The sequence below is a fragment of the Callorhinus ursinus genome, unplaced genomic scaffold (genome assembly GCF_003265705.2).
Source record: "Callorhinus ursinus isolate GAN/ISIS: 27379988/994484 unplaced genomic scaffold, GSC_fseal_2.0 scaffold9, whole genome shotgun sequence".
Lineage (NCBI taxonomy): Eukaryota > Metazoa > Chordata > Mammalia > Carnivora > Otariidae > Callorhinus > Callorhinus ursinus.
Genome location: NW_027397071.1, coordinates 5,476,081 through 5,496,014, shown reverse-complemented (window position 1 = coordinate 5,496,014; position 19,934 = coordinate 5,476,081). Strand labels below are relative to the sequence as shown.

Below are 19,934 nucleotides of genomic sequence, written 5' to 3'. Positions count from 1 at the left end.
TCCATCTGTCTTTCCCTCACAATGTATCTGTTGATGAACACAGGGCATTTCACCTATAGAGTTTCAATCTGGATTTTGCTGATGGCATAATCATGGTGCAGCTCAACATGTTCTTCTCAGTCTTGTAATTTCTACAAATTGGCAGTTGGATCCAGAGGCTTCATGATTCAGGTTCTATTCCTTTGGTCTATAGGTTGGGTTGTATTTTTCATCAGGAAGCATGCTTCCCATCCCTCCCCCCATGGATGGCACACTGCACAGATCCATTAATTCACTGAGGGTTGCAAAATGATACTTTGATTCTATAATTTCATTTTCATTCATGAACTACAATAATTTTATAAAGGAATACTTCCCTCATCTACTACTTGGTTATCCAGTGATACGGTTCATATAGGAAAAGACCGGATAATGTATTTGATTCTTTCCACTTATTTACTGTTTTGTAAGGTAATGAATTGGTTCCCATCATCTTCTAAGTTTAGGTGCCCATCACCTCAATTTTTATATCATTATGAACTCACAAATATAAGTATATATTATGGGCTTCAATCAATTGCAATTATTCACTTTGAAATTAAAATTGTACCATTTTTGGAAAGGGAAAACCTCTTCATAGTGGCTTCTAAGTCCTTATAACATATGGTTAGCTTCCTTTATTCATTTATATGACAAGATGCCCAGGCTTGTCTTCTACATTTCCCACATCAAAACTGGAAAGAATCATTTCACTGAAAATCTGATTAATTTTAGTGGGAATAGTATTTCAAGACCACATCATGTGCTAGGAATTGGTAGTAGCTTGGATATAATGACATCTTTAGTGGAACAGTTAAGGAAGAAAAAAAACACCTAAGAAAATATTCTTTTAAAATAAACTTGAGATGTAATTTATATAAAATGCATCCATTTAAAATACATAGATGAATTTTGACAAATTTATACATTTTTGTAACCATCACCCCAATCAAGATATAAAACATTTTCATGGCCTGAAAATGCTCTTTCAGGAAATCTACCCTTTCAGTAAGTCTACCTTCACCACCAGAGGCAACCACTACTCTAATTTCCATTACCATACATTAGCTAGCCCTGGATACTGTGTTCTATAAATCCTCACTGAACTTGATAGTATTTTGTCTGTTTCACCTATCAGTTACCAACCCCTAAAATGGTGGAGTTTTCCATTTCTTCTTGTAGTTCTGCCCATCCTTCATGTTTTTCATTTACTATGTTCTCGCAAGTTTACTATTTGTATTTATTATTTGTCATTATGTGGTGAATGTTAGTTTTCACCTGGTGTATTTTTTTGTAAATTTTTCTTTCAGCCTTTCTGAGAGCCTTGTTTTAGGGGTATCTCTCATACACAGCAGATGTATGGATTTTTACATGGAGTTTGACAGTTTCTTTTTACTAGGTGTTTTGGTTTGTTTACATGTACTGACTATTAATATTTGGATTTATTTCCAGCATATTATGCTTTATGCTATTTCCCCCCTTCCTTCCCTGCCTTCTTTTAGATTTTCCCTCTCTCCTTTTCCTTGTATGTACATTACACACTCTGTATTTATTCTTTCTAAAAGGTTGCCTTTGAAGTTTCAGCAAAAATGTTTAACTCAAGGTCCAACAGTGACCAATCTTCACTCCCCTGTCAAACAGCTCAACATCCTTAAAATGTTCTGAGTACCACTGTCCTACGTATATGCTATTTTTAATAGTAGTTTAGTTTTATTGTTTATGGGGTTTTTAAAATACATTTATTAAGAAATTTCAAATACCACACAATTCACCCTTTTATAGCATGTAATTCAGGGATTTTAGTATACTCACAATATGTACAATCATCTCTACCATCCTTTATAGAACATTTTTACCACCTCCAAAAGAAACTCCACACCCTGTAGTTATCAATCCCTACCTCCAAACAAACACTAATCTATTTTCTATCTTATAGATTTCCCTGTTCTGGACATTTTATATAAATGGAATCATATTGAAATGTGATTTTTTTGTGACTGGCTTTTTCACTTACTTTAACATTTTCAAGGTTCATCCGTGTCAATACATTGTTCCTTTTTATGGCCAAATAATTTTCATTTGTTTAAATATACCACTTTTTGGGGCACCTGGGTGGCTCAGTTGGTTGAGTGTCCAGCTCTTGGTTTCAGCTCAGGTCATGATCTCAGGGTCATGAGATCAAACCCCATGTCAGGCTCCGAGTTGGGCAGGGAGTCTATTTGAAGGTTCTCTCCCTCTGCCCCTCCCCGAAATCACATGCGTGTTCTCTCTCAAATAAATAAATCTTTAAATAAATTAATAAACCACATTTTGTTTATATATTAGTCATTGGTAGACATTTGGATTATTCCAACTTTTGGCTATGCTGCTATGAACATTTGTGTACAAGTTTTTGTGTGGACATATGTCTTCATTTCTGTTGGTTATATATTAAAAGTGGAATTGTTAGATCATATGGTAACCCTACTCTTAATAGTTTGAACAGTGTTAGACTGTTTTCCAAAGCAGCTGAACCATCTTACATTCCCACTAACATTGTATGAGGATTCTCTCACACTTGTTATGACTTTTCACTTCCAGCCATCATAGTGGGTGTGAAGTGCTATCTTATTATGGTTTGCTTTACATTTCCCTGATGATGTTGAGCATCTTTTCATGTGCTTATTGGCCATTTGTATATCTTCTTTGGAGAAATATCTATTCAGATCCTTTGCCCATTTCTTAATTGGGTTGTATTTTTATTATTGAGTTGTAAAAGATTTTTATACAGGGGTGCCTTGTATAAAGCATCAAAGTTTTTTGATGCTATTATAAATGGAATTACTTTCTCAACTTCATTTTCAGAATGTTCATGGCAAGTGTGTAGAAACACAACAGATTTTGTATATTGTCTTTTATCCTGTAACCTTGCTGAACATGATTATTAGTTCTAATAGATTTTTAGTGTATTCATTAGGATTTTCTCTTTATAAGTTCTTGTCATCTATAAATAGAGATCATTTTACTTCTTTGGAGGCCTTTCATTTCTTTTTCTTGCCTAATTGTCATGGCTAGAACCTCAAGTACAGTGTTGAACAATAGTAAGAACAGATATCCTTGCCTTTTTCCTAATGACTGAGAGAAAACATTCAATCTTTTACTGTTAAGTCTGATGTTAGCTATGGATTTTTCATCAATGCCCTTAATCATATTGAGGAAGTTCCCTACTATTCCTAGTTTGTGGAGTGTTTTTGTTTGTTTGTTTGTTTGTTTGTTTGTTTTGTTTTTTCCATGAGAGTAGTCATTTATTAACTGGCCAGATTACAAAAATAATCATGGCAGATATCTTAGTTCATCCTTCTAATAAGCCTATTGATCTGGTCTTCCCTGTTACCAGCATCTCCACCTTCTACAAAATGGTGGTCTTTTTCTTCATTCCCCCTCGTGGGGAAGATAATTTGAAGGGCCATAAAAAGTTGTTTGCTTCTTTGAAACGTTTTCCAACAGTATAGATCTCGTGAATCAGATCCTCCATGCAGATGATGCCATATTTACCAAGAGATCAGGCAATCAATGTGTTATCTGTCAGGGCAATTCGCTTCTTGTTGATTTTGCCATAACCACGCTTGTAGATCAATTCATTCACCGACTTCAGATTTGGGTACCCCCATGCTATATAAGGTTCCACAATCCTTAGCATGTTAACTGAAGCCTTGTTGAGCTTAACAAAGGTGCCATTGAAGATCTGGCGAAGGCGAAGAAGCTGCAACACCTTTCGAACCTTTGGGCTCACACCATTGATACCTCTGATCCTGATGACAAATGCCAATTTGGGTTCCGCAGGTATGTGGAAGTTGCCAGCTTTTCTTGCCATTCGAATCTCAGTTCTGTACATCTGCCTATATTCCTTGTGGTAATGCTTAGCTTTTTCATAGATAAGCTTCCTTCTTGCCTTTTGAAGCATCTTCTGAGCAAACTTCTTCCTCAGACGCTTGATCTTCAACTCTGCGAAATTCCTTCGCTTCTTCTTAAGGGTTTCTGGCACAGCAGGAACCTTCTTTTTCTTCTCTTCTGCACCCTCCATGGTTCCAGCCGGAAAGGAGTTGTGGAGTGTTTTTATCATGAAAGGGCACTGCATTCTGTCAAATGCTTTTCTTGAACCTGAGATGATCATGTAGTTTCCTTTATTGTATTCATATGATGTATTACATTGATTTTCAGATGTTGAATTAACTGTGGATCCCCAGGATAAATCCTACTCAGTCGTGGAGTATAATTCTTTTTTATGTTGCTTCATTCAGTTTGCTAGTGTTTTGTTGAGGATCTACACATCTATATTCATGAAAGATATTGGTCTGTAGTCTTTTCTTGTGATGTCTTGTCTGGTTTTAATATCAGGGTAATAAAGGCCATATAAAATGAGTTGGGAAGTGTTCTTTTCTCTTTTTAGGAAGAGTTAGTGAATAATTGATCTTATTATTCTTTACATGTTTAGAATTAAAATGTGAAGCCAACTGTGCCTGTGCTTTTGTGGGTAGTTGTTTTTTTTAAATTACTACTTCACTCTTCACTTGTTACATATCTGTTGACATTTTCTATTTTTTTCCTTAGTTTTAGTTTGTCTTTCTAGAAATTTATCCATTTCATCTAGGTTATCTCATTTGTTGTCATACAATTGTTCATTGTATTCTCTTAAATTCTTTTATTTCTAAAGAATAATTTCTAAGGTTAGGTTATTGATTTGAAATCTTTCTTAATATAGACATTTACAACTATAAAATTCCCTCTATGCACTGCTTTAGCTGAAGCTAATAACTTTTGTAATGTGTCCTTTTCATTCACCTCTAAGTGTTTTCTGATTTCCCTTGATTTCTTTATTGACCCATTGGTTATTTGGAGTGTTGTGTTCAGTAACTCCACATATTTATGATTTCCTCAACCTTTTTTCCTGTTACTGGTTCCTAATTTAATTCCATTGTTCCTGAAGAACATACATTGCACTCTATTCTCCTAAATTTATTGAGGTTTGTTTTATGGCTTAGCATATGACCTATCCTGGACAATGTTCCATACACACTTGAGAAGAATGTGTATCTGTAGTCCATTGAGAGGAGTGTTCTACAAATATCTATTAGATCAGTTTGTAGTGTTCATCTTCTGTTTTGTTGTTCTGTCTAGTTTTCTATCCATTATTGAAAAGTAGGATATTGAAGTCTCCAACCATTAGTGTTGTATTTATTTTCCTCTTCATCTTTCTTTGTTTTCAGGTATTTTGGTGCTTTGTTATTAGGTGTATATATGTTTAGAATTGTTAAATCTCCCTGATGTCAACTGACACTTTTATCGTTATAAAATGTGCCGCATTTGAATTTTTGTATTAAAGCCTATCTTCTCTTAAAATAGTCACTCCAGCTTATTGTGATTGCTGTTTGCAGTATATGACTTATTTCCTCCTACTACTTTCAAACTATTTGTATTTTTTAATCTAAAGTGTGTTTCCTGCAGACAGTATGTACTTGAATCAGGTCTTCTTACCCAGTCTGACAATCTCCGTGATGTGAATTGTTTAATCCATTCGTACTTAATGTTATTATGTTGATGTCTACGATTTTACTTTTTGCTGTCTCATGTCTTTTTGTTCTTCTACTCCTCCTTTAATGCTTTCTTTCACTTCAAGTGAATATTTTTCAAAGTATTTTAATTTCTTTAATGAATGTTTTGCTGTTTTCTTAGGTTTTTTTTTTAAGTTGCTCTAGTCTTTATCATATACATCCTATCAGAATGAGCTATTGATTTATACTAGGCTAATTCCATATAGGAACATTATTTTTTTTATTTTTTAAAAAATTTTACTTTATTATGTTAGTCACCATACATCATTAGTTTTTGATGTAGTGTTCCATGATTCATTGTTTGTGTATAACACCGTGCTCCATTCAATAGGTGCCCTCCTTAATACCCATCACCAGGCTAACCCATCCCCCCACCCCCCTCCCCTCTAAAATCCTCAGTTTCTGAGTCCATAGTCTCTCACAGTTCGTTTCCCCCTGTGATTTCCCCTCCCTTCATTTTTCCCTTCCTACTTTTTTTTTAACATATAGTGTATTAGTTTCAGAGGTACAGGTCTGTGATTCATCAGTCTTACACAATTCATAGCACTCACCATAGCACACACCCTCCCAATGTCCATCACCCAGCCAACCCATCCCTCCCACCCCCCACCACTCCAGCAACCCTCAGTTTGCTTCCTGAGATTAAGAATTCCTCATATCAGTGAGATCATATACTTGTCTTTCTCTGATTGACTTATTTCGCTTAGCATAATACCCTCTAGTTCCATCCACATCATTGCAAATGGCAAGATTTTGTGTTTGTTTTTTTTATGGCCCCATAAGATTCCATTGTATATGTGTATACACCACATCTTCTTTATCCATTCATCTGTTGATGGACATTTTGGTTCTTTCCGTAGTTTGGCTATCATGCATGTACCCCTTCGGATCACTACATTTGTATCTTTGGAGTAAATACCCAGTAATGCAATTGCTGGGTCATAGGGTAGCTCTGTTTTCAACTTTTTGAGTAAACTCCATACTATTTTCCAGAGTGGCTGGCTGCACCAGCTTGCATTCCCACCAACAGTGTAGGAGGGTTCCCCTTTCTCCACATCCTTGCCAACATCTGTCGTTTCCTGACTTGTTCATTTTAGCCATTCTGACTGGTGTGAGGTGGTATCTCATTGAGGTTTTGATTTGGACTTCCCTGATGCCGAGTGATGTTGAGCAATTTTTCATGTGTCTGTTGGCCATTTGGATGTCTTCTTTGCAGAAATTTCTTCTGTCATGTTCCTGTCTTCTGCCCATTTCTTGATTGGATTATTTGTTCTTTGGGTGTTATCATGATAAGTTCTTTATAGATTTTAGATACTAGCCCTTTATCTGATATGTCATTTGCAAATATCTTCTCCCATTCTCTCAGTTGTCTTTTGGTTTTGTTGACTGTTTCCTTTGCTGTGCAAAAGCTTTTTATCTTAATGAAGTTCCAATAGTTCATTTTTGCCTTTGCTTTCCTTGCCTTTAGCGATGTTTCTAGGAAGAAGTTGCTGCGGCTGAGGTCAGAGAGTTGCTGCCTGTGTTCTCCTCTAGGATTTTGATGGATTCCTGTCTCACATTTAGGTCTTTCATCCATTTTTAGTCTTATTTTTGTGTGTGGTGTAAGGAAATGGTCCAGTTTCATTCTTCTGCATGTGGCTCTCCAATCTTCCCAACACCATTTGTTGAAGAGACTGTCTTTTTGCATTGGACATTCTTTCCTGCTTTGTCGAAGATTAGTTGACCACAGAGTTGAGGGTCCATTTCTGGGCTCTCTGCTCTGAGGAACATTACTCTTATGTAGCTCTATTTGGTTTTTTTTGTGATGTTATTATAAATAAACTTCCTTTGATGTTACAAACCCAACAAATAGTTATAATTATTAACTTACCAACTACAGTAATTTCCTTAGCCTAATACAAATTCTCTCCTACCCATCTCCTTTATGCTATTAGCAAATACAAATATATTACATTTCTGTATGGCCCCAATGATATACCATATGAAGTTTTATACAGTCCCACTTTTTGTATCAGAGGAGGAAAATAAGCATTTATGTGGTCTTATGTTATTGTTTTTGCAATACCTTGGGGAATTTTTCATCTGTCTTTGAATATTTTTACTTCTTTTTCTCCTTTCCTTCTGCTACTCCCATTATGCATGTGTCAGTGTACTTGATGGCATCCCACATTTCTCTGAAGCTGTGCTCATTTTTCTCCATTTCTTTTTATCTCTACTGATCTATTTTCAAGTTTGTTTATTCTTTCTTCTGCCAGCTCAAGTCTACTGTTCAGTCTCTCTGGTCAATTTTTTATTTGTTATACATTTCAACTCATTTTTTTTTTTTTTTAAGATTTTATTTGTCAGAGAGAGCACAAGCAGGGTGAACGGCAGGCAAAGGGAGAAGAAGGTTCCCCGCTGAAGGAGGAGCCTGGTGTGGGACTTGATCCCAGGACCCTGGGATCATGACCCGGCCTGAAGGCAGACACTTAACTGACTGAGCCACCCAGGCATCCCTCAACTCCAGAATTTCCTTTGGGTTCTTTTTAATGTCAATCTCTTTATTGATATTCTCCATTTGATGTGACATTGACATCATACCTTTACTTTTTAACCATGGTTTTTAGTTCCGGGAACATGTTTACAGTGACTACTTTCAAGTTTTTCTCATGTTTCTATTGCCTGCTTTATTTCCAGCATATTATACTTTTGTATTTGAATGAGTATTTGTTGGGGAATGGAGATTTTAGATAACATAGCTGCTGGTCATTCCCCTCCTCCACCCCAAATGACAGTCATTGTTATTTGTTTAGTGACTGGTTGAATTGTTTTAGCCAAGTGTACTCCCTCCTCTCTCCCAGCATTAAGCCTCCAATGTTTCTCTCCGAGAAGGCAGAGCTTTGGGTTAATTTCCCTGGGATGACAGTGGGTTTGATAGGGCTCCCGTATTATTTTTTTGACCAGGCCAGCTGTTAAAACTCCCAAATTGCCAGCTGCTATATTGTTTTCAACAACGCTGTGGGGCATAAATTGCTCTATAAACTAATCCAATCATATTCTGGCTCCTTTAAATATATAGTTACTGAGATCTGTGTGTTAGTTTTATAATTCCAGGATGACTCCTTTGGGCTTGTTTCCCAGTTCTCTCCTGCAAACTAGCTAACCTACAGTTTAGATTGTTATCTTGATCTCTCTTCAGTTGCCTTTTGTCACAACCTCCAGTGCTGTGACCTCATGTTTGAATTTGGCCATGCTCTTACAACTGAAGTCTATCCTTTTGGAAGAGATTAGGGGCTATCAGTTTCATAAAGTGCCTCCTTCTTAAGTTAAAATCTCAAAGCTAGGGCTTAGCTGAAACAATGTGAAACTTCTGAGCGACATCCGTAAGTGCTCAGTGGAGGAAGCGGGGAAGCAGCCTGAGGCCTTCTCGCTTGTCTCTCCTGGTATGGAACTACCACCTCATGTGCTAGGGCAAAGGTGGTCAGTGTCCCGAGTAATTCTAAGCATGCCATACCCAAGGTAGAGTCTCCATTCTCTGAGTGGGGGCTTAGAGTAAGAGCCCCCAGACACACACACTTCTCAACCACACTCACTTCAAACTTCACCACAGCAACAGGCACATGGGACAGGATGAGAAAGACTGATGTCTTGCTTTTCCCAGGAAGACAGCCCTTCAACTGGGAGTTGAGAAAGACGAAGCTTTGTGATTTTTGGCTGTAGCAGTCTGGAGTCTCCACATTGCTGAGCTGGAGTAAGGAGCTAGAGAGAAGCCTTGATTCAAATGTCACCATCCCTACAGAATTTTCATAGGTTTTCTTAAAAAGATGTTACTTTATCACCTGCTGTTTGCACAGCTGTTTCTTCATTTGCTATTTGTTCATAGGTCCATTTCCAGAGGCTTCACATGGTTTTGTAAATTTTCACCACTTTCCCTGGAAGCAGGGAAGCAGAATCACACTGTCATGCTGGGTGTCATCTGGTTCACTTTTTAACTCAAAAATTGACACTACTGTTTTAAAAAGTTTAGCTTACCCTCATTAACCATTTTCCTTGATCACCATTCCTTCTTGTGTCTTAGAACTTTGTTTTCTTTTTCCAGGAATAAACCAGGAATTCATTTAATGAAGATATGTTACTAGTACGTTCTCACTTTTTATCCAAAATGACCTTGTCCTCCTTTCTTGGTAGTTTTGTTGGGTACAAAATTCTAGATTGACAGCTTCCTCTATCTAAAAATATCCCACTGTCTTCTAGTTTTCATTGTTGTAACTGTAGCACTAACTACTGTGAACTTCATAAGTCTTCTGTTGCTCTTTTAAAGACTTATTTTCAGTAGTTTGCTTCATAAGAGTGTCAACTCTTGACTTCCCACTTTTGTAGGTCCTAGATTTTGTCTATCTTCCAGAACTTAGCTCAGTATGTCTAGATGTTGATTTATTTTCTAAACTCCACAAAGCTGATGTATGACTTTAAGCAAATGTGGAAAGTTCTCAGCCAAAATACCCTCAAATATCATCCCTAACCATTCTGTGTGTCATCCTTCTGGTACTCTATGTCTGTTGGCCTTTACCATATGCTCTTGGTGACCTTTAACTTCTTCACACATTCTCTCTGTACTGTACTGCACTGTGTAATTTCTTCATCTTGGTCTTCTTTTTGTTCTCAAATCTGATCATTTTTCTTCCCATGCACCCATTATCCCCACCTCCACCATTTTTAATAGTCTCTCATTCTTGCTCAAATTTTGGACATTCTTCTATTCCTTATGCATTTTGTATTTCAATGAATCTAAGCCATCAAGTATTAAAGGATATACCACTTTTTATACCAGTAACATAGCCGATCTACTACAATGCCATCCCAATTTTAGAGACACTAAAATCTTTTCAATGTCTGAATACACTCATCCAATAATTCCAACGTCTGCAATCATTACAGGCCAGATTCTGCTGTCTCCTAATTTTTAATAATGACTTGTTTCTCATTTTTGTGACTTTGAATGAGTCCAAGATTATTATAACACTATCTGTGAAAATTCTTCAAGATTGGGTTTGAAGTGCTTTCCTTAATAGAGTTATAACACTTGTTTAAGTGCCTGGAAAACACTTCTAACCTGATACCACTTTAAGTCTTAGTTTTTCTCATGACATAAGTAAGTCCGATTCCAAAACTGTTTTAAGTGTCAGCTTGTAGACACCAATTCTAAGGGTAGGTTTTTTTTTTTTTTAAGATTTTATTTATTTGAGAGAGTGAGAGAGAGAGAGAGAGCACATGAGGTGGGGAGGGTCAGAGGGAGAAGCAGACTCCCTGCTGAGCAGGGAGCCCCATGCGGGACTCGATCCTGGGACTCCAGGATCATGACCTGAGCCGAAGGCAGTCGCTTAACCAACTGAGCCACCCAGGCACCCTAAGGGTAGGTTTTTTTACCCCCTTCCCCCCACCCAGTTTTCTTTCTCTCCTCTCCTCAGGTAGGCTATTCCGGCTCATTCTTTCACTGAGTGTATCATATTTTGAGGTACCAGGTTTTGGAAGACTGTCTCACTCTGACCCCACCCTTATGTTGGCCTTATGCTCTGTCTCCTTTTTAAAGTTTAGCCCATTCCAAAGTCTTTAGGACACAAGGACTGGCAGAGCCTTTGGAGCAACTTTTTCAATACTTCTTTGGATTCACGCTTTTTGTTGCACCCCGCTAAACCTTATTTTGAAAACTTTGTGAAGTCTTCAAAAACTTGAAATAACAATAAACACCACAACTACTTTTCACTAAGACTCACCAGTTGTTATTCTGCCACATTCACACGATCTCATATATCTATTTTACACACATACCCATTTGGCCTAACCATTTGAAAGTAGTATGACACTTCATTCCTAGATATTTCAGCATGCATTTCCTAAGAAAAACGACATTCTTCTGTATAAGGAAAAAAATGATTGTCACCTAAGAAAATTAAACATTCCATATCATTAAGAATTCATATACAAATCTCCACAAAAGTCTCTAAAATGGCTTTGATTGCTAGGTTTACTTAATTCAAGATCAAATCTAAGTTAATGCATTACACCATTTTTTTTAAAAAAGATTTATTTTAAAGAGAGAGCAAGCGAGCATGCGGGGGGGTACAGAGAGAAATGGATAAAGCCAAGCAGACTCCACACTGAGTGCAGAGCTGATGCAGGGCTTGATCTCACAACCCTGAGATCATGACCTGAGCCAAAACCAAGAGTCTGACGCTTAACTGACTGTGCCACCCAGGTGCTCCCATTACATGTTGTTTTTTGATCTATAAGTCTCCCCACCCGTTTCACACAACAGTTACTTTAAAAATTCACACCAGGCATGTTTGTAAATGTCCTACATTGCACTTTTGTCTAATTGTTTCATATGATTAGACTGTCAAATATTTTTGGTTAAAATGCTACAGGTGATAAAGTGGAGCTGTGTTTTGTACTGGTCCCAATCTACCAATAACTAATGCTGTGGCTGGATGGGCCTCTGTGGTTCTTATTATGATAGCAAGACACTTCAGCAACAACCATCAGGAAACTGAAGAAATAAAGTTTTATGACTTATAAAACCTGGAAATTACACAGTACACCTGGGCCCACATAGCAAGGTTACAGAGCGAGATGGGGGCAGGGTGGGGGGGTGTGGGGGGAGACACACACACAGGACCAGGGGTTCCATGTTTACTGAGGTTGGGGGTAGGTCTAGGGTTTCATGGGCTCACTCCTTATTGGTGAATTTAAAACAGCAGAATGGGAATTATTTAAAGTGTGGAGAAGACAAGTGGTTCAAATGGTCACTTACTAAAATCAACCAAGATTTGTAAATCAAAGGAGCCTCCTTGGGGAAAAGAGTCCTAGCTCTTTATCTAGTTGTGTGGCTGGCAATGTGTTTAGTCAGAAAGTTGTCTTCAAAGTGGATGCCTCTTTGAAATGGATGCCTTGGCAATCAAAGCTTAAGCCAGACACTCACGTACAAAAAAAAAAAGACCAAAAATCAAAGGAAAAAAACAAAACAAAACAAAACAAAACCCCAGGGCTTAAGCTACAGCTTTGAGTATTTTCCTCGCTAGCTCAGCAATAAATTTAAAGATTTTTTTAAAACCAATCTTACCCAGCATTTCAGATGTTTTATACCATTAGGAGGGTTCCTCAGTGCATGCAGTCTATCATATTGTCAGAACAGAGGTCACTATATATTGCCTTTCCAGATCAACAGTAACAACTTTATAAATGAAAGAATAGTGACATATTTACCACCACCTAAGGCCATGAAAAGGGGAAGCTTGAGACAAAACCTTGGATTAAGTGTTTTATCCTACCAATTCATTTTTGCAAGTATTATCTTAAAAATGTAGAGGCCAATTTGGGTGTTTGTTGGAGTTTAGAACTCAAGTCTCAAATAAGTGAAGGACAAGCTAAATATTTAAGAGTTGAGGACAGATTTTAAAGCCTTGGGGTCCTGCATCTACATTTTTTCTCATCTCATTAGTAAGAAGGGAGAAACTACATTTCTAACTTGCCCCTTTTCATGGCAATAACAGGAAGAGGAAATAGGAGGAAAAAAGGAAACTATATGTTTCCTTATCACAACTTACCATTTGTCAACCTTGTGCTATAAATGACCTCTTGTCCATATTAATTCCAGGAGCTAGATATAACTATCCTAATTTGACAAATAAAGTGAAACTCAGAGTTCATACAGGTAACTGGTTAAACAAAGTTTACCAGTTCAAACCAAAGGGTTCATGTGGCCCAATGGCCAAAACTCAATTTTTCCACTACACAAAATGCATCCAGAAAGTAACAATTTGGTAGTTCCATTGTGATATTTCACTTGGTTATTCATGGCCATAGTTCTGCATAACCTAAAGAAAAACCAAAGTCAAATTTCTTGAAAAACAATCTATACTCAATCACTTATCTAACCCACTGTATTCTTACCGCTGCTTGAAATGGAACAGCTCTCCCAAGGTCATCTATGGCTTCTATATTGCTCAACTCAGTGGCCACTGTACCTTTACTTCATTCTTGTTCTAACACTTGATTTCAAGGATACTCCTTTTGAAACCCCTTATGAAACCTCTCTCATCTTCCATTATGGCTCCTCTGCCTTTCCCCCATAAATAATCCACAGTCTTCTTATAGAATCTTTTTTTTTAAATATACTCTTAAATGTTTCCTCTGCTACCATAAGAATCCTACTCTTACCATTCTATAACTTTCCTAGGCAATAACGTATCTTACATTGTTTTAGTTAACATTATGCTAAAGGCTCAACTTTTGACAGGTGTTTGCTGAATGCCTATCATGTGCTAGCCATTTTCAGTGACAAATAAGACAGACGGGATCCTGATGGATCTTAGAGGCTCTGTCTGCAGCTCAGTTACTTTTCATGAGCACCAGAACCATGGACACCCACACCTTCATTCTCCACGGGTACCTAAAACTCAACATGCCTCCCAAACTTAACTCCTTTCTCTCCACTCATTATCTATTCCTTTTTCCCCACTCTTTAATAGGTGTCATATAAAATATGCCTAAGGTAAGGACCACCTGGCCTCAATTATTGGTCTGTTTTACTTTCTCTCTCTCTCTAAAATTTGACTGCTAGTTTCCATCTCCACTACCAGATAGCTAGTTTAGGGCTCATCTGGATTACTCACAGCCTATAACTCTCTCCACTTCCAATATTCTCCATAATCCATTCTTCACAGTTTAAAACAAACTTTCAAAAAGGCAAATCTGATTATATCAGCTCTCCAAGCATTATTCTTGGATAATTCTTTAAGAAGAATTCTTAAAATTCTTCAAGTGCTCCCTGTTACCATCAGTGAAAGCCCCAAACCCTTTAACATGACTCTCAAGGCACTGCTTAAAAAGGACCCTGGCTCAGTTCTCCAGCTTAGGATTTTACTGCTTCAACTAATACTCTAATCCAAGCTGAACTTCTCAGGTCCTGGAATATATAAATACGTTCCCTTTCATTTTCAGACTTTTCTATATTTTATTCTCTCTTCACTCTTTGCCTGGTCCCCTGTCATATTTTTATGAGTGAAAGAGAACACTTCCCCGTTAGAGCCTTTCCTATATGTTCCTACTATATTCTTTGTTGATGCCATCATAACATGCATGTTCTCATATAGAGTCTAAACACTTGTGGAAGGCAGGGACTGTAATTTATCTTGTTCACTTCTGTATCTCCAGTGCCTGGCACACAGTAAATGTTTTTCAAGCAAACTAACGATTAAATCTCAACTCAAAGAGGAAGAAAAAAAGGAATTCATTTGCAAACTTTTTCAATTTTCTAATTTAATAGAAATAACCAAAACAATGTGGCTTTCAAACAAGGCTTTAAACTAATCTAATACAACTTCTACAACACATTCCAGAGCATTATAACAAGAAATATTTACAGGCAGCTAATGTATTAAATAACCATGAAAAAGAAAATCTTGCTTTTAATACACACCAGCAAAAAACACAGGAACGGAACAATTAGAAACTGCAACCTTGTTTTAAAAAATTAAATATGATTATTTAGAGAATACAATACCACAGAAACAGCACTTTTTCTTAAGAATCATATTGAAGGGTAGTTAATTATGTGCAAAAATAATAGTAGTTGTAGTAGTAGTAGTAATAATAATAATAATAATAATAATAATAATAATGAGGGGAGGAGACCAGTTGAAATACTGGAAGCAAGGAACTAGTAAGGCTGTGAATTTAACCCTTTCGTGTGTATGTCTACATAGAAAATTAACAGGCTTTCAGATTGCACATACCGTTTTTATAGGCTTATATACATGTTTCACTGTGATTTAAAACATAGTAAATGCCTACATTTTTCAGACCAGGAGCAGACAAGCACTTCCTTCTTAAGACTGAAATTTAGGCCACACCTGAAAGGGAATATTGCAGTGGCACCTACAAAATCATTTGAGTGCCTTCCCACATACAAATTCGGTGCATTTTTGACTTTAAAGATTACTTGCTAGAAAAGGGCTAAACTTAATTTTGTACATTTTGTAGTATGATTATGACAAATATATCCAAATTGAGTTATTTTTGAAGATAATTTTCTCAGATACAATAAAAAATATATAAAAGACCACGAAGGCAAACACAAGGAACTAAGATGGAAGATATGCTTTACATGCATTTTGGCCAAGTAAAAGAAACCATTATATCCAAGAGTACATGTTGAAATCTGAAATGTCTATGTAAACTGTGGCATATAAATTTTTTTCTTAAAAAAGTACCTTCAATTTTTTTTACTCAAATACCTACTTTTAAAAAAATATGCAACTTTCCCCAATTTTTAAAATAAAATGCCACAATATATTGTCATAAGCTCCAGCATACATTTAAATTTCTTATTTTTTAAAAGATAGACTGGGTGATATGCATACAAACTTTCCTATAAAATCATCCGGGAGAGGACTATGACATGATTAGGCAACAGACCTAAAGCAGTGTTATTGCTTTATCAAGGAGGAGAGAACTATGAGAAAACTAAAAGAAAGCATCCAGGTTCAGTTCAAGATCAAACTGATACACCTTGAAAACCTTGGATCATCTTCAGCAGATTAATAATACAGATGGTATGAATTAAGCATCTGATTGTTTTAATTAGGGGAGTTGGGGTGGGTGGATTTTACAAAACTACTCACCGATCCAATGCTGAGTATGCAAATAAGCAGTGTTGACTTCAACAAGAAATGAGATCTTTATACTTCCTGTATTGTGAATGGGAATGGGCAAGGGACTTAAAAAGGCCAAGGGAGAGGGGGCCACAGCATCTACTCCCATTTTGGATACTAAGAGATTGCTAACATATGGTAGGCCAAAATCCAAGGGCACAGTCAGAAGACCTAAATCTACTGGCTTATTAACACTAATTACTAATAATTACATGGCAGGATACCTGCTGAGGTAATTGGTAAACCTACCATTTGCACACTATTAACCTTTTGCTTCTACTTAAAAGCATTATTTCTTTGGATTAACTAAAAATCTCAAAAACTGTTACAACAAAAAGTGAGAATTAACTGACTTTATATTATTTAAAATTCCTTTATATAAGACATAGAAGTCAGAAAGTACCTTGTTGATTCCAAAAAGAATAATTTCAACAGGGGATCCAATGCCTTATCATCTCTCTGTGGTAATGATTTGATGTTTCTATATAGAGCATGATCTACAATCTAACCATACTTTGGAACACTTAGATGCTTCACCTTGCAAAACAGTTCCTTTACTCAATCAGCTGAGCCAAGTGCTAAAAAAAAAATACAAATTTAGGCCAGCAGAACAGACTGAGGAACACTTTGTTCTTAGTGTTCTGATGGGAGATGGGAACTGAAGTATTCCAAAACTTTGCACATTTTTAAGGAAATATTTAACACCTCCAAATCTAAAATACTGCCTTTTAACAAAGAAAGAGTAAATTGCCTTCAGGAATTGATATTCAATGTTTGCTTTTTTGAAACATAAATTAACAGAAAAACATGAAGACATCTGAATATCAATTTAAGCTTTTATACTTTCTAACGGTTATATTAGATAGTGGCTGAACTGATTATCAGCTTAGGAACACTGATCAGTGTACAAGAAAAAAGCTTCAATGAAATCTAAATCTTCATTTAAGGGTGGTTTGTTGATAGCTATTTACTTAAGAGTAAATCCTCAGTAATATGAATTGTCTTCTGTTAACAGAAATGGAGCCTGTTAAATGTTGACAATAAAGTGGCTTTTCAAAAACCAATCTTAAAAGAAAAAAAATATTACACCTAACACATGGAAATATCTTTAAGGGAACACATTATCTTTTAAGGCCCCAAATATCAAGAAATATTTACTTAAAATTTAGTTTCTCCCCCATTGGTAGAACCTATATAAAAGATTTATCTAAGAATCATGAAAAGGATTCATCTGAAGAGCAAGTATAAAATATCAGAAATCAATGGCTTGACAAAAGAAGTTATACTGCGTGCTACTCATCGCTTTCCAAAAACGTGCCCTTAGATACAACTGATAAACTGAAATCATAAAAGTTGTGGGAAAGAGAGAAATGCACATAAATAAAGCATTTTAAAACGATTCTCTCCCTCTTATAAGAAAACTCTTCTTAGGTACCTGAAATTTGAGTAAAATGATAAAACAGTTTGGTGTAAATTTTAAAGCTGAACTTATAACAAAACTGAAAGAGAAGCTAGAAGGAAGCCACAGAATGAAGTCAGTCAATAGCAGTAATAAAATCAACACCACTTACATACACCATCAAAAAGCCTGAATAATATTCATGTTTACCCCCAACACTTGCTAAGAAAAGAAAAACAACCCAAAGGAATTTGTATAATAATTTCTTTAGAGCACTTTATTTGATTCAATATGCACTAAAAAATATTTACCTCTTAAGACAATTATGTCAAATAATTTTTACTGAGTAGTCTACTGTCTGAACTGCAGAAGCTGAAGTTTTAAAAAGGCAAATGATTTGCCAACAAATCTGCTGACGTCTGAAAAATATCTAATGGCAAGTCTTCTATTTTGGTCACTTTATATTCTAAGGTGTCCATAAAAAAGTAGGACTAAATTTTTTAATCCAACAAAAGAGAAGCCTGTACACGGTCTAGAACACACATCTTGGATCTGAGCATCACAAATGAAGAGAAGAAAAATGAAACCAAGCCAAGGTGGTTTATCTGCCTCAGGGGCTGAACTCAGGGTAGTAAAGGTGGGTTTACTCCAGTAACCATTCAAGTGGGGATTGGCTCATTTTCAGGATTTACTTACAGGCCTCTTCTAAGTCCGTTAAGCCCCAGTCCATGCAAATGTCCCACTTGGTGGACAGATGAGTAATCTAACCCCACCGGGTTTATTTCAATAGTTTGATATTTAATAATAAGCTGCTTCTGAAGATTTTCTGAGAAGTCTGTTCTCTATTAAAATAAGATAGAACCTCAAAATATGAATGTGAACATTAGAAATAGACAGCATATATTACAAATCCATTCTTGATAGGAACATTAGTAAGAATACACATTAGCTTAAAAAACAGGCTCAGCAAATGTTGCTGATCTGCCAGAAGTTTTAGTTCACTATTTACAAATAAGACAAAGTGAAATACAGAAAATTTTACACATTTGGTAGTTGACAGATTACTGTTTGCCAATAGTGGTCTATCAGAAAACTGACATGAAGGAAGACTGGATAAGAGCCAGTTGTCACCTTCTCAATCAAATTTAAATGTACAGAAAACTATAGATTAATTTTGAAACGAACATTCTGCCTTTGATGGGAATAACTGTATGATCAGATGATCTGATTGGGAAGTGCAATTCTGTGGAAGTGTTTTTCTGGAAATGATTACTCTATGATCTGCCACTGAAAAGTTAATCATATTTATTTCAGCAGACCATTAAAATTGATTAAATGATGATCAATGATGTTTCCTAGACTAAATAGAAAATAAAACTACCTTTGAGCTCTTTAAGCCGTTATAAAAACTATAAGGCCCAACAGCATCAAAGTTAAGAAAAAATATAATGGCATGATTCAACACACATCTGCACTGACATCAAAGTGGAATCTGAGCAACTTTGATTTTACCTAGAAAACAAACCAGTATGTATGTGTGTGGAAGGGGAGGCATGAAAGTTGTTTTTAACAGCTGTGTACTCTTGTCCAAAGAGACAATTTATCAAGCGACATGACCCTCAAGTATTTACTTGTACACCCAGCATCCTGAACCAATCAATACTACATGATCACCAACATCTGCCATTCTAAAGAACCATCCTCTTTAGTAACAGAAATCTTCAAATCATTTCACTTTTGCTTTTTGTTTTCACTTTTAAAGTTGCAAATAGAGTTCTCTCCCCCCTTTCTTGACAAGAAGTGACTTCTGTCCATTACTTCAACCTAATACTGTGTAAAAGCTATCAGCTTCTTCAAGGAGGTGCCCACTGTAGGCAGGATATTCCAGCAACACTTAAATAAAAGGGTTTTTTTTTTTTCTCTCTTTCTTTTATTTTTTTTTTAAACAATTATTTAAGTTCATGTCATTTTACTTTATATGTACTGGTCTCTCATCTGACTTTAGGCGTTTCCTGCGGGGCTGTATAAAGTCTTCATCAGAGTCCTCAGTTACCTCACCATCATCCTCTTCCTGCTCAAACTCTGGCAAAGGTGCGAAGGTCCTGTCTGAGTAGATCTCTGTGAGTTTATCTTCAAAGTACAATGCAACTGCTTTCCCTGCCTGAGCTACTTCTGAATCAGCCTGCAAGCAAAAGATAGGAATATTCACCTATTGGTAATGCATATTCTTTCACC

At 36.4% G+C, this 19,934-nt stretch overlaps 1 protein-coding gene and 1 pseudogene across 3 annotated transcripts in view; both read right to left on the bottom strand.

Moving 5' to 3' along the window:
- Positions 1 to 3,329: 3,329 nt before the first annotated feature.
- On the bottom strand, positions 3,330 to 4,096 carry LOC112824640 (large ribosomal subunit protein uL30 pseudogene; annotated as a pseudogene).
- Positions 4,097 to 14,886: 10,790 nt separating this feature from the next.
- TRIM33 (tripartite motif containing 33) overlaps positions 14,887 to 19,934 on the bottom strand; it is a 121,725-nt gene continuing 116,677 nt past the window's right edge. For all 3 annotated transcript variants that reach the window (XM_025872485.2, XM_025872486.2, XM_025872487.1), the window contains one exon: positions 14,887 to 19,881. In XM_025872485.2, the coding sequence (XP_025728270.1) occupies positions 19,669 to 19,881 (213 nt within the window). In that variant the 3' untranslated portion in view covers positions 14,887 to 19,668. The remainder of the gene's footprint in view (positions 19,882 to 19,934) is intronic.